Source organism: Macadamia integrifolia, chromosome 4 (genome assembly GCF_013358625.1).
Source record: "Macadamia integrifolia cultivar HAES 741 chromosome 4, SCU_Mint_v3, whole genome shotgun sequence".
Classification (NCBI taxonomy): domain Eukaryota; kingdom Viridiplantae; phylum Streptophyta; class Magnoliopsida; order Proteales; family Proteaceae; genus Macadamia; species Macadamia integrifolia.
The window spans coordinates 35,237,102-35,252,525 of record NC_056560.1 but is presented as its reverse complement, the minus strand read 5'-3'; the positions used below and the strand labels follow the sequence as shown (position 1 = coordinate 35,252,525).

The following is a 15,424-nucleotide window of genomic DNA, read 5'->3' as shown; positions in this document are numbered from 1 at the left end:
ATGGCATCATGACCGACATCCAAGGTCCACCATGTTTAAGACATGTGGCAAGATGATCTTGTCAAACTCATTGTTGGTTTTGGTGAATTACACTAGCTTTGGTTTGTGATCTAGCTCATAAACCTTGTATTGAAGCATTATTCCTTGTATTTTCAATCATTAAATAAGTTTCCATGTTGGGTACCAGATCTGGATAAATCTCAGATTGATGCACGTGGTTCTACTATTTGGTGCAAAATCTGTATGGATCTTGCATATAAATCATTTGTTTAATTGTGAGACATTTGATCATGACCAGATCTGGATAAATCTCAGATTGATACATATGGTTCCATATATGGGATTCTGGTTGTATGGATCCTGCATATAAATCATTTGTTTAATTTTGAGAACATTTGGTTATGATAGGCTTTGTATTTAATGTACTTCTATGTGGATTTAATGTAATTCTATGTGGTACTAATGTACTATTCACCTTGTCTCCTCCACTAATTAATATTTGGTCCACCTCAACTTTTTTTTTCTTGGCTATACTAACTCTTGGGAAATTGTTTATGTTAGGTTTCTTAGTTTCTTGTTTCTCTATTTGTGCATAACTTTTTTCCTTGTAAGTTCATATGAAACTAACACTGAGTGGCTTTAATTGATTGCAGATTAAGGGTCTTCTGAAGGAACATTTAAATGGAAAGATAGTCAGAGGATCAAGTGAGAAATTTGAATCTAGTGCATCAGTATAACTAATTTCTCGCAATTTTGACGAAATGGTAGTTAAAAGTAAAGATCTTTGGATCATCAAGTTCTTCGCACCATGGAAAGTGTTTATCATTTATAATGACTTTAGTTGGTTCCACAAGGTAATCATAGGATTGCATCACACTCTGTACTCTAGGGTCATTGCAAGGGTCAACTAGCCTTTTTTTTACATCTCTATCGGTGAAAATTATGTAATAACTTCTTTAATGCTCCTAAGGTGAGCACTACTGCACAAGATTTGCAGTACTCACAATTTAATGCTCCTAAGGTGAGCATTACTATTTATATGTTTCTCTTAAATGAAATAGGAAGACACGTATAGTAACCCAACAAAATTTTAAAATAAAAGGGAGAACTAGATTTTACTAACCTCGCATTCCTTAAGTTGATCAAGCTCTTGCCGATACGGTCTATAGCAATTATGAATGTTGTCAGTTCTGCGCCGGCATTTCCATCTAACAGCTCGGGGGAAAGGCCTACATAGGCGAACAACATCTGGTCTACCAACCCCTAGGCGCTCATAAGCCCATACCTATAAGTTAAATTTGAAATCCATGTTAAACATGCATCATGAGTAACAAACACTAAGATATGCTAATAAAGTACAGGTCAAAAGAAAGAAGCTAGATAGACTTGAACCAATTTTTCCTAAAATTCACAAGCACGATCATAGTCCCAAATCAATAAGATTAACGTACTGTAAATAGGGTCATTGAACCTCCAATATTAGCAGTGTTCTTCCTTGAGGCACGCATCAATGCCCTATACAAGAAAGCTAAAGTAGCAGCGCCCCATGCATATTCTGCACATTCAACGAAATCAGCAAGCAATGGTAGATATGAAACACTAACCATATTTCCGGATGTGTTAGCAAATATGGTAGTTCCAAGAAGATGCAACAAATATGCCCGGGTAGCACGAATAACATCTATTTCAGAAGCAATGCTTTGCAGCTTGGAAAATTGGTTCCTCAACCATGTTAGCTTCACACAACCACTCCGTAGAGCCTTCGTGTTGGTAGGATCTGAGGGATGTTGTCCAAGTACCATGCCTAGTATATCCTCAGCCTCCTTGTACATTTTCCCAGTAACAGCCTTCCCGATTACTCTAAGACCCAAAATATATGCCACATCTTCCAAAGTTATAGTCATCTCAAATCGTGGCATGTGAAATGTATTAGTCTCATTTCGCCACCTATCCACCAATGCTGTCAATAGACACCAATCCATTTGGAAATGCCCTATAAGGCGTAAGTACTTGAATCCAGCAATCTTAACTAATCGCTTTTGCTCTTTACTCAACTTCCACTCAGTGGACGTTCGACTATGCTCATTACTCCGTAGCACATGTCTCTTCTGAAAAAGGGTAAATTTGAAACAAGAAACTTAGTGGTCACATCTTTTATGCATGACAAAAAAAAATATTATATTACGCACAGATACAACAAATATATTACCTCACCCTTCCAGATCAACTCTGAAACGTGATTGGATTGATCATATAGAACAATGTCTGTACTTGATATATCTTTATCAATGGATGCTCCAATTGACAATATTGAATCATCTACAACATTACTAACCATGGCTTGCCCTCCAACGTCTCCACTATCAGTAGATTCATATTCACCCTCCAAATTTCTAGACATACTAGAATATGTCCACGCCCTAGAAGGTGGGTTGTTCTCACCATGCATTGCTCTTTTTTCTGAGATCCTTCATATAATGTCCAATTGGAGAGGATCCACCGACATTATGCACCTGACACATGATCCAAAACGTATAGTTAATTATAACATTAATTTCAATAATAAAGAGAAGATAAATTGGATATTGAAATATCTAATACTAGATCCACAAATGTTCTTCTTTAGTATGTCACTATTGTTGCAATAATTTCACTCTTTATGGTTGCAATATCTAGTCATCAAAGTATAATACTCAAAGAGGTGGATATGCAATGTGGGTATATTCACCCAATACATAGACTAGACAACAACATCCTAAACCTTATTCCAACTTAACAAGGTCGGCTACATGGAGATTCCCAACAATGGCGAGCACAAGGAACTATGAAAAAAGATTGACAATTTATGGATAATTATAATAAGTGTTGGCTATATTCATCCAAAAAAATAATAATAAGTGTTCGTTGTCAACTTGATGCACTATTAATCCAAATTTACTGAATTTAGTAAATGAACGTCGTAGCAAAGATGCTCCTAACATGAAGGGTTGGTTCGAAAATTATTTTAATAGGTCTTAAGTGCCTTCTGTGGTTAACTGGTCATCATGGCAATCTTGTATTAGTTTCTGAAATCTTAATATTTGTAGTATGAGAAGTATAATGGTATAACCTATAAAAATAGTTGAGATGTGGTTTTGGTTCTTTATGCTTATTTCTTCTTTTTTCTTCTTAAATGAATTTTAAGAACATAGCCAAAGAGGGCCAAAAAAAATAAAAAACAGGGGACGCTACTACACCCATAACATTCCATTGTTCCATACTTTCTTTTTTGTTCTCACTTGAATTGAGAACTCAAGCATATTCCCCTACACTAATTGCTTAAGAATATATCATAATCCTCAAATAAATAGCCACATCTGGTCCCTTCCCACTTCAGCCAAAATCTTTTCTCTACTTTCATTGTAGAATTCAGAGGATCTCCAAATTTGGACGGTTCTAAAACCAACAAGAATAATTTCCACCCACAAAAGAGAGAGTGTACTGCATTGAAATTGAGCAAAATTAGATAGACCCATGCACATCCACTTGAACTCCAAAAGTAAGTTGTTGTCGAGTCAATTTTTTTGGCATTACAATTAGCTGTCCTGAATATTCTATTTCACACCACTTACAGAGGAATTAGATTCATGCCCAAGGTTCCCACCCACCCCGGTTAGCCCCATAAAAGTAGATAGATATCCTTGTGGTGATAACAACCACCAAAGATGCCTGGCTGGGGACTACTGCCCAAAAGAGAAAGATCCAACATTCCTATACTGTCGGACAGTCAAAACTACCTTGGAAGGGAAAGTCAAATTTTCAGGTAGAATAACTCATCAAACGACTACTCTCAGGGCTACATACCTGAGCATCCAATATGAGATTCATACAAGTGCAGTCCTTTTCAGCCCCACTCACAAAGATGGTTACAAGGTAAGACACAAAAAAAATCTAAATATAACAAAGTTGGATTCAGATTAAATTCATCTGTTACGCACTAAAGCTTCAAATTTGACTTTAAAATCCATGTTAAATACACCCAGCTTAATTTCATTATTATCATTATTATTAATATTTAGAAACTCACAGCTTCTGTCTAATATTTTAATATTAAAACTCCCAGCTTGGTGGAAAAGTTGAGCTTGTAAATCCACAAATTTATAGAAAAAAAGAATCTTGCACAACTAAACACACAAACCAAATTTGGATTATTTAAAATACACAATCATCCCATGATCTAGATACCTAAGACAATAATATTATTAACCATAATAAAATATCCTCCCCTCCTCCTGTGATGATATCCTTTTTTTTTTTTCCCTGTTTCATTCACTTGATGAAATAAGCAGGCTAGGATTTTTGGTATTAACTTCATAATCCAATGCATTTGCCAACACAACCTAGTGATATTAATCGACGAAACACTTGCATCAGTTTTAATTGTTCCTGATACTGTTTGGAACACTTGTAAGCATACATAAACTTGATGGCCAGAAAAATTCCAATGGAAAGCATGGTTATAAAACACTCTAGATCTTGAATTGAATCAGAATTTCCTTCCATATTGAAATTATTTCTTCCTCCCCTACCCACCCCCCCCCAACCATCTAGTAAGTAAAGGAAGCCAATCAATTATATAAAAGTCAGACACACGATAACAATTTAATGGGTAAATTTTTATTTTCTTCTCTTTTTCATTTTGCAATGTTAAGAAAGAGTTATAATTATTATTACGCAATAAACACCACTCTGCAGCCATTATTTTTATTTATTTATTACCTTTTTTTATTATTGAAACTGGACTTGTAATAAAACTGTAGAAATGTGGTGCGGAATTGCATTCTATGTTTTGGTAAAGGCCCTATGGGCATATGTAAGCTAAGCCTAAATTTCCTGACCAGTGTCCAATAAAGATGCTACAAAGAAGAAATTTATTGGGAAACTAGATCCAATTCCAGCATAGAACATTAAAATGTGCAAAAATGAGAAAACCCCACAATGAGAAACAGATCTTTGCTTCCCACAGAAGAAGAACTACATTCTTACAGTTTCCAACCCCCTTTTCATTGTAGAGGTGTTGTATAGTTTTGCGGTTTAATATACCTGCCGGCCCTAAGAAGGTCTAAAGACTTAACAACCACACCAATGCTTAGTTTAAGCTTTCTATGCTTCCTAATTTGACTCCACACTCTTAAACATTTTCAGCCCTTTCAATGAAATCAAACACAAACCAGCAAGCTGGATTTCCATCCTATTTTAAACCATAAATTCCTGACCCACCACAATTTTCTTATGAAATTGAAATTTTCTACTATCAAACTCCAGTTTTAGTTTAACAAGAAAATCTAATCTCATCATTGTTCCTCAACCATTAAACCATCGGTTAAACATTCCAAACTGTTTCAAATAAGATCTTACACCATTTCCAGAAACCATAGAGCATGTTGTAATTCCCTTGATTCCATTAAGGCATTACATCAAACACCTACTAGGCTACTAGTCACCAACACTACAATGAACCATATCTATGTACTCTATTTTTTTAGTTTGAACAATTGAATCTGCCATTCATAATAATAATAATAATAATAATAATAATAACAATAACGAAAGACCCATGTACGGTACAAAGATCAAGATATAAGTTTCTGTGAATTCATCGAATAAAAGAGAACAAGAATGAAAATGCTATGAACCAATATCAGAAATGTGACTCCCATTCTCAAAGGAATAGTAAGAGGTTCGAACGAACCAACATGGGAATGGGATTCGTTCGATTCTCTGTGTAGTGAGAAAAAAAATTTAAAAGAACACAAATTACAAAAACAAAATCAGTAAGACATGGAAAACTGAAACATCAAAAGATCATTGCTTACCTCAAGTTATGGGAAGAAGATGACCGATGGTAAGGTTTGTTGATCCCAACAGAGCACTCACGCAGACCCACGAACAAACATGGGAATGAGATTCTTTCGATTCTCTGTGAAGTGAGAAAAAAAAACACACACACACACAGATTACAACAACAAAAAAACGTATGACATGGAAAATAGGCTGAAAACAAAATCTTTGCTCACCTCAGATGAACATCCAACCCGAAGAAGATGAACGATATCGTGGGTCTGAGTTGTCTCCCCTCCTTTGTCTTTCTCCCATGGCGATGGAGCCGCAGCAACACCAGAAGAAGTGACAGGAACAACAAACGGTTCCAAGAGAAGAAACTTCAGAATCGTAAACTGGAGGAGAGCACTCACGCAGCACCAGTTCTCTCCCCTCCTCTGTCTCTCTTTGTGTGTGAATGAGAAGTCGATGGGTGAGTCAACCGATTCTTCTCCCTCGAGTCCTTCTTCCGCCGTCCTTCTCCCTCCATTCTATTTAAGCCCTAAATCTCCTGAAACCAGCAACCAAGTCTTCCTCTTCTTGGAAATCCGTAGTCCAAACAACTGAAATCAGCAACCCATTCCTTCCCCTTTCGGAAATACATAGTCTGAACAGAAACTTTTGCCCTCAATGACGCGATTGGATCATCGGACGTTAAAGAGTCGATTGTAGAAGACGATTAGAAACAAAATCGGAATTTTTTTCACCGATTGGAACATGAATCAAGTTCAATGCGTAGGGATACGAAGTCTGGCGTACGGCTTCCACTGTTTTGGGTATTTCGGTAATACGCAAACTGGTTTTGGGTATATATGTTGAGTGAAACCCATCGTGGGTATTTCAGTAAAACCAAACCCAATACTGGGTAATCAGGTAATTTCCCCTATTTTTATCTGGGATTTCACCATTCCTTGTGTTCCATCTTTTCATTGCTGCACCCAAAAACATATCTCAGTTGCTGCTTCTACATTTATAAAGACTGGGATGTCCAATCAATCACTTTTCATCATTCGTATTATTATGTTTGTCAATAATGTTTTGATTAAGAATGACCTACTTTTAACTATTTTTTTGTGGTGATTCAAGTGAGTTTTTTTTTTTTTTTTGAAATCTGTGATGATAATAAAGGAGTATGGTACGACTCACAACCTGATCGATTATAACCCGATGGATCAATCCATGATTTGGAGGAGTATATAATGCACTATCAACTTGTTGAGCAAGCATTGTAATTTGGGGGATTTTTCGAGCTAAGGTTTCAAAGTGAGTTTTCTTATTTCTGTTTGGGTGTTCTAAAGAGATCTTCACTATAACATCTCTTTACATAATGAAGCATCTTCTTCTTCATCGGTGGACATAGCACACCACATAGGTGTGTGAACCTCGTTAAATCTATGTATGTTATGCAAATCTGTGTTTGTTTATTTTCGTATTTATTGATATTTGTTCTAAAAATTCCTAATCAAACTAGTGTGAAAAATTTATGTGTTACAGAAGATAAAAGTATTCCAAAGGTACAAAATCAGGTGCATTTAATCCAAAAGTTGTTATTTTTCAAGAGTTACTGGCGAAAGGGAAGGAAGGACTTGATAGGGTCATATGGCATTGATCAATAACTCCAGGAAATTTAAGGCGTCAATCCGTATGGTTTCGGAAATTAAGTGTAGGAGACATTAATGAGAAACCAAAATGGTCATGCAATCTTTATCTGATTTTACAATTCTCAAAAACGGTGAGGCAAAAGGATATGGATGGATACAACATGGGCAGGTTGGAGCTGGATGTTTGGGAACATAAGCCCACCCCCAGATTTCGTAATTCATCAAAGAATCAAACCTTTTGTGGTTTTCAAGCACTTTCGTAAACTAGGGGCCCGTTTGATAACGTTTCTGCCATTTCTATTTCAAGAAACGACAGAAACATAAATTTCCGTTTCTAGAAACAGAAACGGAATTGAAGGTGTTTGATAAGTCATGTTTTTAAAAGTCGATGGTAACCAGTGAAAAAATTGCCACAAGTCGTTTCCAGAAATGGGAACTTGTTTCGCCTGGGTCGTTTCTTGAACCATAAATAAGTAAAAATTTATATTTCTATTTCTAAAAATAAGTGAAATGAAACAGTTTTGTCAAACGCATTTTATACAGTTTCTGCTGTTTCTGGAAACAGAAACGCGTTTCTTGAAACATTATCAAACGGGCCCTAGATTTTAATATATGCTGCTTCCTTTTTTTTTTTTTTTTATAATTTAGGTGGGGTGTGGGGATAAGAAAGAGATAGGTTTGTATCAAATAGGAACAATACGGTGCGTCATTGGGTTGCTCCTGTCCTTGCTCACAATGGTGGCGTCTCCTTGCAGAATAATTATCTCATCAATCTGATAGATGGCGATGTCTCTTTTTAGAGGAGGGATCTTCCAAAACTAAACTAGCTGCTAATTATCTTTTTGACAAATTCATTGACAAACTTTAATGGATGCTCAAACAAGTGTTGTTGCTCTTATCCTTGCTTACAATGGTGACGTTTTAACTGGAAAATCAATATTCACCCCAAGTTAAAATTTTTCTTTCGGAGACTCGTCGATGCGGGACTACTCACAAAGGATATCTAATCTAAATGGATGGATATTGATCCCATTTGTGGGTTCTGTCAAATCCATCATGAATCTTTGCAGCATATTTTTTTATAATGTGAATTGACAAGATGAGTTTGGGAAGCTAGCCCATTGGGTTTCAAACCAGATCGCCTCTAAGGCTTATCTTTTAATAACTTTGTCATGTACTGCTTCAACTCGAATGATATACCTAAGACAGACTTAATGGGGTTCTTTTCTATTTTCATGACTTGCTGCTATTTCATATGGAAACACATAAACCAGATTCTATTTTGTGACATTAAACCAGAAATTCTGCAATTTTGAAACAATCTGAATCCTGAATCACCAATGGAATACATTTCAGCAACAAAAATTCACAGGTGATATCCATTCAATATGATAAAATTTACCCCACCCCCAATTAATGATAATATTTTAATGATCACAACTATGTTGGACAAATATCAAAATTTGAGTTCGAGGGCAGTTTGTTTCCCTATACAAGGTAAATGTTCTTATGTCACGCTGACTATTTGTTGACAAGAGAATATGACGAAGGAGTAGTTATAGGACTACTCAAGGGTATCCACATGGCCAGAGAATTGAACGTGAAAGCGGATGCAGTTTGGAGTGATCGGGATGAATAGGATCAGTGTTGCAATGGAACTTAAGAACTATCCCTGTAATTAATTATAGTATTTTAATCTCTATGAAGAGAGATGGACAGTTACTCTTTTAACCCCAATTTTGTATCTAAAACTAACAACAGTATAATAGGGGTACTTGAGAATATAGCCTTACATGCTATGGAAGCTAAATAGTATATAGTTAGTCGGATATGCATTTTATGAACCTTAATGATGTTATTTTGCTTATATATATATATATATATATAATAAATAAATAAATAAAACAGTGCGTCATTCAACATATTCACCAAATAAAACATAGGAAAAATTATTTGATTACTCACCTTTGTTTCCCTTTGGCTCCGTTTGTTTTGATGTAAAATTTCACAAGTAAATATTACATGTAAAGTAAAATCTTACTCGTAAAATTTTACATTTAAAAAAATTTTCCAAGGTATGTTTAGATAATTCATTGCAATGTAAACATAAACGTCAAACGATGAGGTTTCCGTGGAGCATTTGGTCGAACACTTGACGAGCGCCTCCAAGCAGCCACTCTTGGTTATTCTTAGATCAATGGCATCTGAAATGCCGAACCTATACATTTGATGAAGCACCTACTTATGTTTTGCATAGGAGTGTCGTTGCATCACTTTCCAGAGGATTGAAGGAAGGAGGAATAAGAGATATGGGGTGCAGCCCCTGTTTTCATGCGAGGTAGGAGGCGACGAGATCATTATGCATCAGAGAGTCCAAATCGGCAAAACAGTGTACAATCTCAGATCTCCTCAAAGACACCCAGAGATGAGAGAACTCAACCTTCTCGTAATCTTCACCAAAACTTGAAATCGGAGGTCCATTACTCCATTCCCAGATTCTCAACAAATTTTGGAATCTCATACAGTGATAAAAACCTAAGAAAATCATTTTTTAACACTTTAAGAGTACCTGGATAACTAAAATCTGTAATTTGAGGCCGATTAGTGAACATCTCAAAGCTCTGCTTCTCCCTCTTCACTCCCTCTCTAGAATGACCTTCCAAAAGGCAAAAGGGAGATCGACGATCAGCTCACGATCTTCGTTCTGATCACACCATTAATGCTAACAGAGATGAAATGAACTGACCTGATTGCAGAGGCAAGACCAAGAACTATATAGAACGAGAGAGGAGTTCATAGAGCTTCGCAGAGGCTCCGCGATCGGTTTGAGTGTTGCAGCGGAGAGAACAAGAAAGCACTATGGAACTGAGAGGGAAGCACAGCTTCAGATAGAAGGTTGCAGACTTTGGAGATCGTGCTTTTGTGTTTCTTGTTTTGGGCCTTTTACGGGGGACATTTTCCATATAAATTTGGGGTAAAATTTTCAATTCCCTTTTCTGGGAAAGATGGGGTCTCCTGTAAAATTTTACATTGTGAAAAATTTTCAAATAACAAGACAAACAATGGAAAATCCAATTTTACTGTAAAATATTATATGGATAATTTTCCACAACAAAACAAACAGAGCCTTTTTAAAATTATCCAAACAATGTTTCAGTTAACAAAAATGCATTATTTTGAGTTTGGGTTTACAAAATTACCCAAAACAATGTTCATCCATCAACTAAATAGTTTTTTTGATAGTTTTACCCCCAACTTCCCTTCACCCACCCGCTCCCATCCCCTTCTTCTTTCTACCTTACAGAATAAATCAAACGGAAATAATAAGTACATACCAGAGCTAGTAATCAACACAGTTCGCGAGGAAGGGAGAACTAGTGGCCCTCAGAAACCTCTCTTGTTGTGTTATCAAAAAATAGATGTACTCGTCAAATATTGTTGTGGAGAAGAATAAAGGAAGGAGAAAAGACCAGAGGGATCTCATCAAACAAAAATCCAGAAGGGAGAGTTGAGGTTGAGGAGCGCTCTCACATGAGTATATAAAAAACTTCTTTCTGTAGAAATAAAGAATGGAAGGACTTGGTGTTGCTCAGCCCCTTTCTATTTTGTTGCTTAAACATAAAACCCATCACTCCCAACTCCATAGACCATAATGATTGATATGGGTGGTTGCATTCCATTACCACCGTTTGGCGACGACAGGTATTTTGGGATTCTGCAATTCCGAAAACAGAAGATCTCAGGCTCAACTTCCATGTCGAAGTAGAGGTGTTCGAGACTCCCATCTTCCCAACTAAAATCACCCAATCAAATCATCGATATTTTGATACTGCCTTCGTGTTTCCTATAGCGCTTAGGTTGTCGAAGTTGTCGTCAATGGCCAATTTTTGTGGACACTCCCATGAATTTTTTTTTTTGTCTTTTGATAGGTAGGGAGGGAAATAGGTAACAACCAAGAGGCTCGAACTTGAGATCTCCTAGTGAGCGTGGGCTTTTTGCACACCACAACTCACCAACTGTGCTAGGCAGTTGTTGTTCACTCCCATGAACTTGAATGCACTCACGCGAGTACACAGCCGTGACATCCTCTCTGCGATGCTGCGCAAGTCGCAAATGGATTCAGATGGGATGAGGTAAGGGGCAAAATAGAGGGAGGTGGGAGGATTGCAGGGACACTTGCAAAGTGGGCAGAAGACTTGCTATGTTCTTTGAGGATGTAGTCTTACCCTAATTGAATACCAGTGCACCAACCACTCTTTTTATTTACTCATCTTCACCAAGGGTGTAAAATCTGTCGATTCCGTGGTGCAATGGGGCTCATAGGTCAATGATAATGCTACTTGCTCTGGTTTCTAGGTTCTTCCTTCATCGGGGGTTGTCAGTTGCAGCTCACAAAGGTGGTGATTGGAAAAAATGTTGGTAAAGGGAACAGGGGTAACTGTGTCAAAAGAAGATAATAATTGAGGAGAAGGCACTATTTTGGGTAGCTTTGAAATACTCATCTTTCTTTTGAGAAATTTCGTTAAACGAAACATTTGATGGCTAATTTTGTAAAAAGAAGCCCATAGTAATGATGTAGTTTTCCCAATATACTCCTGTTGCCGTTAATTCTGACCAATCGAAGAGACAATCCTTTGCAATGATGTGATAGGACTTGCAAAAGAAGAGGTAAGTAGGGCACCAAGGTCTGCCGGTGCAAAAATCCTCCGATGCCTAAGTCAAAATGACAACAGTAACACTTTTACTCAGTCCTAGTCAATCCATAAGTGTTCTCCCTTGTTACCTGTTTCTCTTTCCCTTTTTATAGGCACGCAGCTTGGTTGTTCGTTGTTTGGCTTCTCTAGAGTCCATCTAGGCCACGATTCCCCTGATCCTGCAAATATTCTTGATTCCAGAGAAGATCCTGAGTATATTCCCCCCTTCCGTGTGTGCTCTGGACTTTAAGAGTGGGGGTTGTTCCGAGTTTGGGGGTGGTAGGACTCCTATCTGCAAATATCAAGGGTTGCGATACTTGAAAGTTGGGGTCGATTTCCCATGCTGTCTTGGTTGAATGTCGTATTGAGCCATGGTAACAGCCCAATTGTGGCCATCCGAAGTAATAGGCCAAAGCAAGTGCTTGGTCAATGGTAGGCCAAGGGATTGGCTTAGAGCAAGCTGAGGTGAGAGCGCGACTATGGGCAGGCCAAGGAGAGAGCGCGGCTATGGGCAGGCCGAGGCAAGAGCGTGGCCATGGGCAGGCCAAGGCGAGAGCACGGCCATGGGCAAGCCAAGATGAGATCACGGCCATGGGCAGCCTGAGGTGAGGCCAAGGCCATAGGCAGGCCTAGGTGAGAGTTCGGCCCCTGGAAGCCAGTGCCAAAGAGGTGGCCAGTTCTTGCCTCATCATTACGCCCCTGCTCTAGAGGATTGGGTCAGACCTCTAGAGCATTTTTGGGTTTGGAGCGACGTCATTAATGCTCGTAATTCGTGTGCCTCCTTTTCGACCTGATTTACGTTGGTCTTGACACGTGGCACTAGCGTGCATTTTTGCCTCAGGAAAGCAAAATTCCGATGAATCACAACCATCACTCCCGACTGATCTAGGCCATTCGATCTGCCGCCCTTCCTCCTTATAAATAGGCATCCTTCTCCCCTCCAAATACTTTATTCATTCGAATTGGAAGGCTCGGTTGGCTCTGTGTGGTTGGATCATTGTCTTCTAAAGCGCTAGTTTGGCTCGATCATCTTTGTAGTTCTGGTCCAACTTAGTTTTCGTCTTTTATTAGTAAGTTTTAAAGTTATGGTCACTACTCGCTCTTCCTCCAGTCTCCCTCCTAGTTCCCTTAACAAAGATCACCCTAAACAAGGTGCGGGAACTTTCGACGCTGTTATGCTAGACCAACTGCCCCCTCTGGCCGTGGTAAGGCCTATTGGGGGTCAAACAGTCTGCCCTGAACCCGAGGTGATGGCTACCTCCTCTTATTAAAGGTCTTCTAGTGGTTCTAGCTCCAGTAGTAGTTATGGGTCTGAGTTTGCTGAAGAGGCCGTGGTGATGGGTGGCCATGTTAGGGTAGGTTGAGGGGTAGGCCCTTCGAGTAAGCCCCCTGAGACAACCGCGAGGGAAGCCCCTACTGCCGCAGTAGTCGACGCTAATGATTCTTATGATGGAGAAGCTAAGGGCTCTGAGGAGGAAGACTCAGCGTCTTCCTGTGATGAGAAGAGGGTTGTGGCGACCATTGGGAGTGCTATGACGATAAAGGCTTTGAATTTGATAAGGCATCGGTTCAGTATCCCTGACTTTGTAGTGATGAGGGTTCCCGACGAGGGAGAATAGGTGGACGCTTTCGAGGATGAGGTGGCACTATATGACATAGCGTTCCAGTGTGGCCTTCGGATCCTTATTCCCGAGCTAGTCTGCTCAGCTTTGGATTTTTGGGGAATCGCCCCGAGTCAATTGATGCTAAACTTCTAGCAGATTTTGCTTGGTTTAGAGGTCTTTGTATCGAAAATCTGGCGAGGTGAGAGTCTGGATGCCTTTCATTGGCTCTTCATCCTAAAGAGGCATCGCTCCGAGTGGTATTATTTTACCCGTAGGAATAGGGATGGGCCATACAGGAACTTGCAAATATTTACCCACATGCCCACTTCGGTGAAGAACTGGAAAGATCAGTTCTTCTATGTAGCGATGCCCAGGAAGCCCTTTAAGGAGGCTTGGTCGGGACCTAGTCTCAAGAAGCTGAACCAAGTCCCTACCCTTAGTGAGGATGACATCCAGACCATCCAAATATGTTTGGATGGGGAGGGGGTGGACGTTTGCCAGCTGATAGACAAGGATTTCCTCTGAGAATGGGAGCTTAGTGAAGTTCCAAAGGAGGGTGAGGGTCTAGCTGAACTCAGGTCTCCAGTTTGTGCTTTGTCACTGCTGTGCATCTCCTAATGTCAAGCTTGGTGTGTCTTTTTTGTAGTGGTGGATGTGCCAATTGATCCCCGATAGCTCACTACTGTAGCGGCTCAGGCTAGGAAGGCACAAGCAGCAGGGCAGGCGGCCAAGAGGGCCGTGGAGAAGGGGAAAGGAGTTCCCAATGCTTCTCGTGTCGCCAGCAGCGGTAAGGTCACCCAAAATACTGCTGGGGCCACTAGGAGTGCTCCAATTATGATTGAGCCAAAAAATGACAAGGGGAAGAGTCCTCTGGCCAAAGCTTTGGCTCAGCACGAAGGATGCGATGGTCCCCCCCGCTCCCGTGGGGATTAAGGGGCTGAGCACGGTGAAGGCATTGGCCCAAGCGTCAAACCAACCTCCCACGGGGAGCAGGGTGACCGTAAAAGGCACCGGGAGGAGCCCTCTCTAGGCCATGTTGATGCAGGTGGCAAGCCTGAGCCACCCAGCTTCATGAGTATCCCTCGTGCTGGGCGACAGGACATACCCCCAGTGTGGGATTTGCTAGAGGAGAGCTCTACTATTTTTAACCCTGTGGATGCTTGGATCTGGGGCCACCTGCTACCTGACATGGATGGCATGAGAGGGCATTTCAACTTGTACTTCGCTAAGAACGTCTACCATCACATCTATGATGTAAGTTTTCAAGTCCCTCCGATCCTTTCCTATTGGTTGGACTATTCTAATTTGGCCTTTGCGCAAGGATTCAACTTGTCAATAAAGGCAGCAAGCAGGTTCGAGCGGATGGCGCATGCCCACATAAAGGCTAAGGAGGAGATTGCCTAGATCCAGTGGGAGCTGATTAAGACTTCGAGTTAGCTTGAGATGGCAAACAAGAAGGCCCACCCCGAGGAGAATCAGGCTGAAGTTGTTGAGAAGCGAGTGGATGACCTGGCAGTTGAGGTGGCTAAGCATCTCCAGGTAAACAGTAACCTATTAAAAACCAAGGAGGTGCCTCAAGCAAAGGTTACTGAGGTTGAGGAAGGGATGAAAAAGCAATAAGAGGAGCACGCTGCTCAGGTAAAGGCACTGGAGGAACGACATCAGA

The 15,424-nt window shown here is 39.8% G+C and overlaps 2 protein-coding genes and 2 long non-coding RNA genes across 5 annotated transcripts in view; 1 reads left to right on the top strand and 3 right to left on the bottom strand.

Moving 5' to 3' along the window:
• Window positions 1-923, top strand: part of LOC122077389 (probable methionine--tRNA ligase) — a 9,912-nt gene extending 8,989 nt beyond the window's left edge. The window contains exon 3 of the mRNA XM_042643330.1: window positions 654-923. Coding sequence (XP_042499264.1) covers window positions 654-669 — 16 coding nt within the window. The 3' untranslated portion in view covers window positions 670-923. The remainder of the gene's footprint in view (window positions 1-653) is intronic.
• The window catches only part of LOC122077387, a 5,566-nt gene extending 3,473 nt beyond the window's left edge, over window positions 1-2,093 (bottom strand). Inside the window, exons 1-3 of the mRNA XM_042643327.1 lie at window positions 1,605-2,093; window positions 1,452-1,515; window positions 1,124-1,285 (exon numbers count right to left, since the gene is read on the bottom strand). Coding sequence (XP_042499261.1) covers window positions 1,124-1,285; window positions 1,452-1,515; window positions 1,605-1,681 — 303 coding nt within the window. The 5' untranslated portion in view covers window positions 1,682-2,093. The remainder of the gene's footprint in view (window positions 1-1,123; window positions 1,286-1,451; window positions 1,516-1,604) is intronic.
• A 124-nt stretch (window positions 2,094-2,217) lies between these two features.
• LOC122075813 lies at window positions 2,218-6,434 on the bottom strand. Its single transcript, XR_006139355.1, has 3 exons — window positions 6,057-6,434; window positions 5,856-5,957; window positions 2,218-2,513 (listed from the first exon to the last, which is right to left on the bottom strand). It is a non-coding gene; the product is annotated as an uncharacterized LOC122075813 (long non-coding RNA).
• A 2,959-nt stretch (window positions 6,435-9,393) lies between these two features.
• Window positions 9,394-10,480, bottom strand: LOC122076108. 2 transcript variants are annotated; one of them, XR_006139432.1, is made up of 2 exons: window positions 10,207-10,480; window positions 9,394-10,116 (listed from the first exon to the last, which is right to left on the bottom strand). It is a non-coding gene; the product is annotated as an uncharacterized LOC122076108 (long non-coding RNA). The 2 variants fall into 2 exon arrangements; XR_006139433.1 differs by having other exon boundaries at window positions 9,394-10,106.
• Between the last annotated feature and the right edge of the window lie 4,944 nt (window positions 10,481-15,424).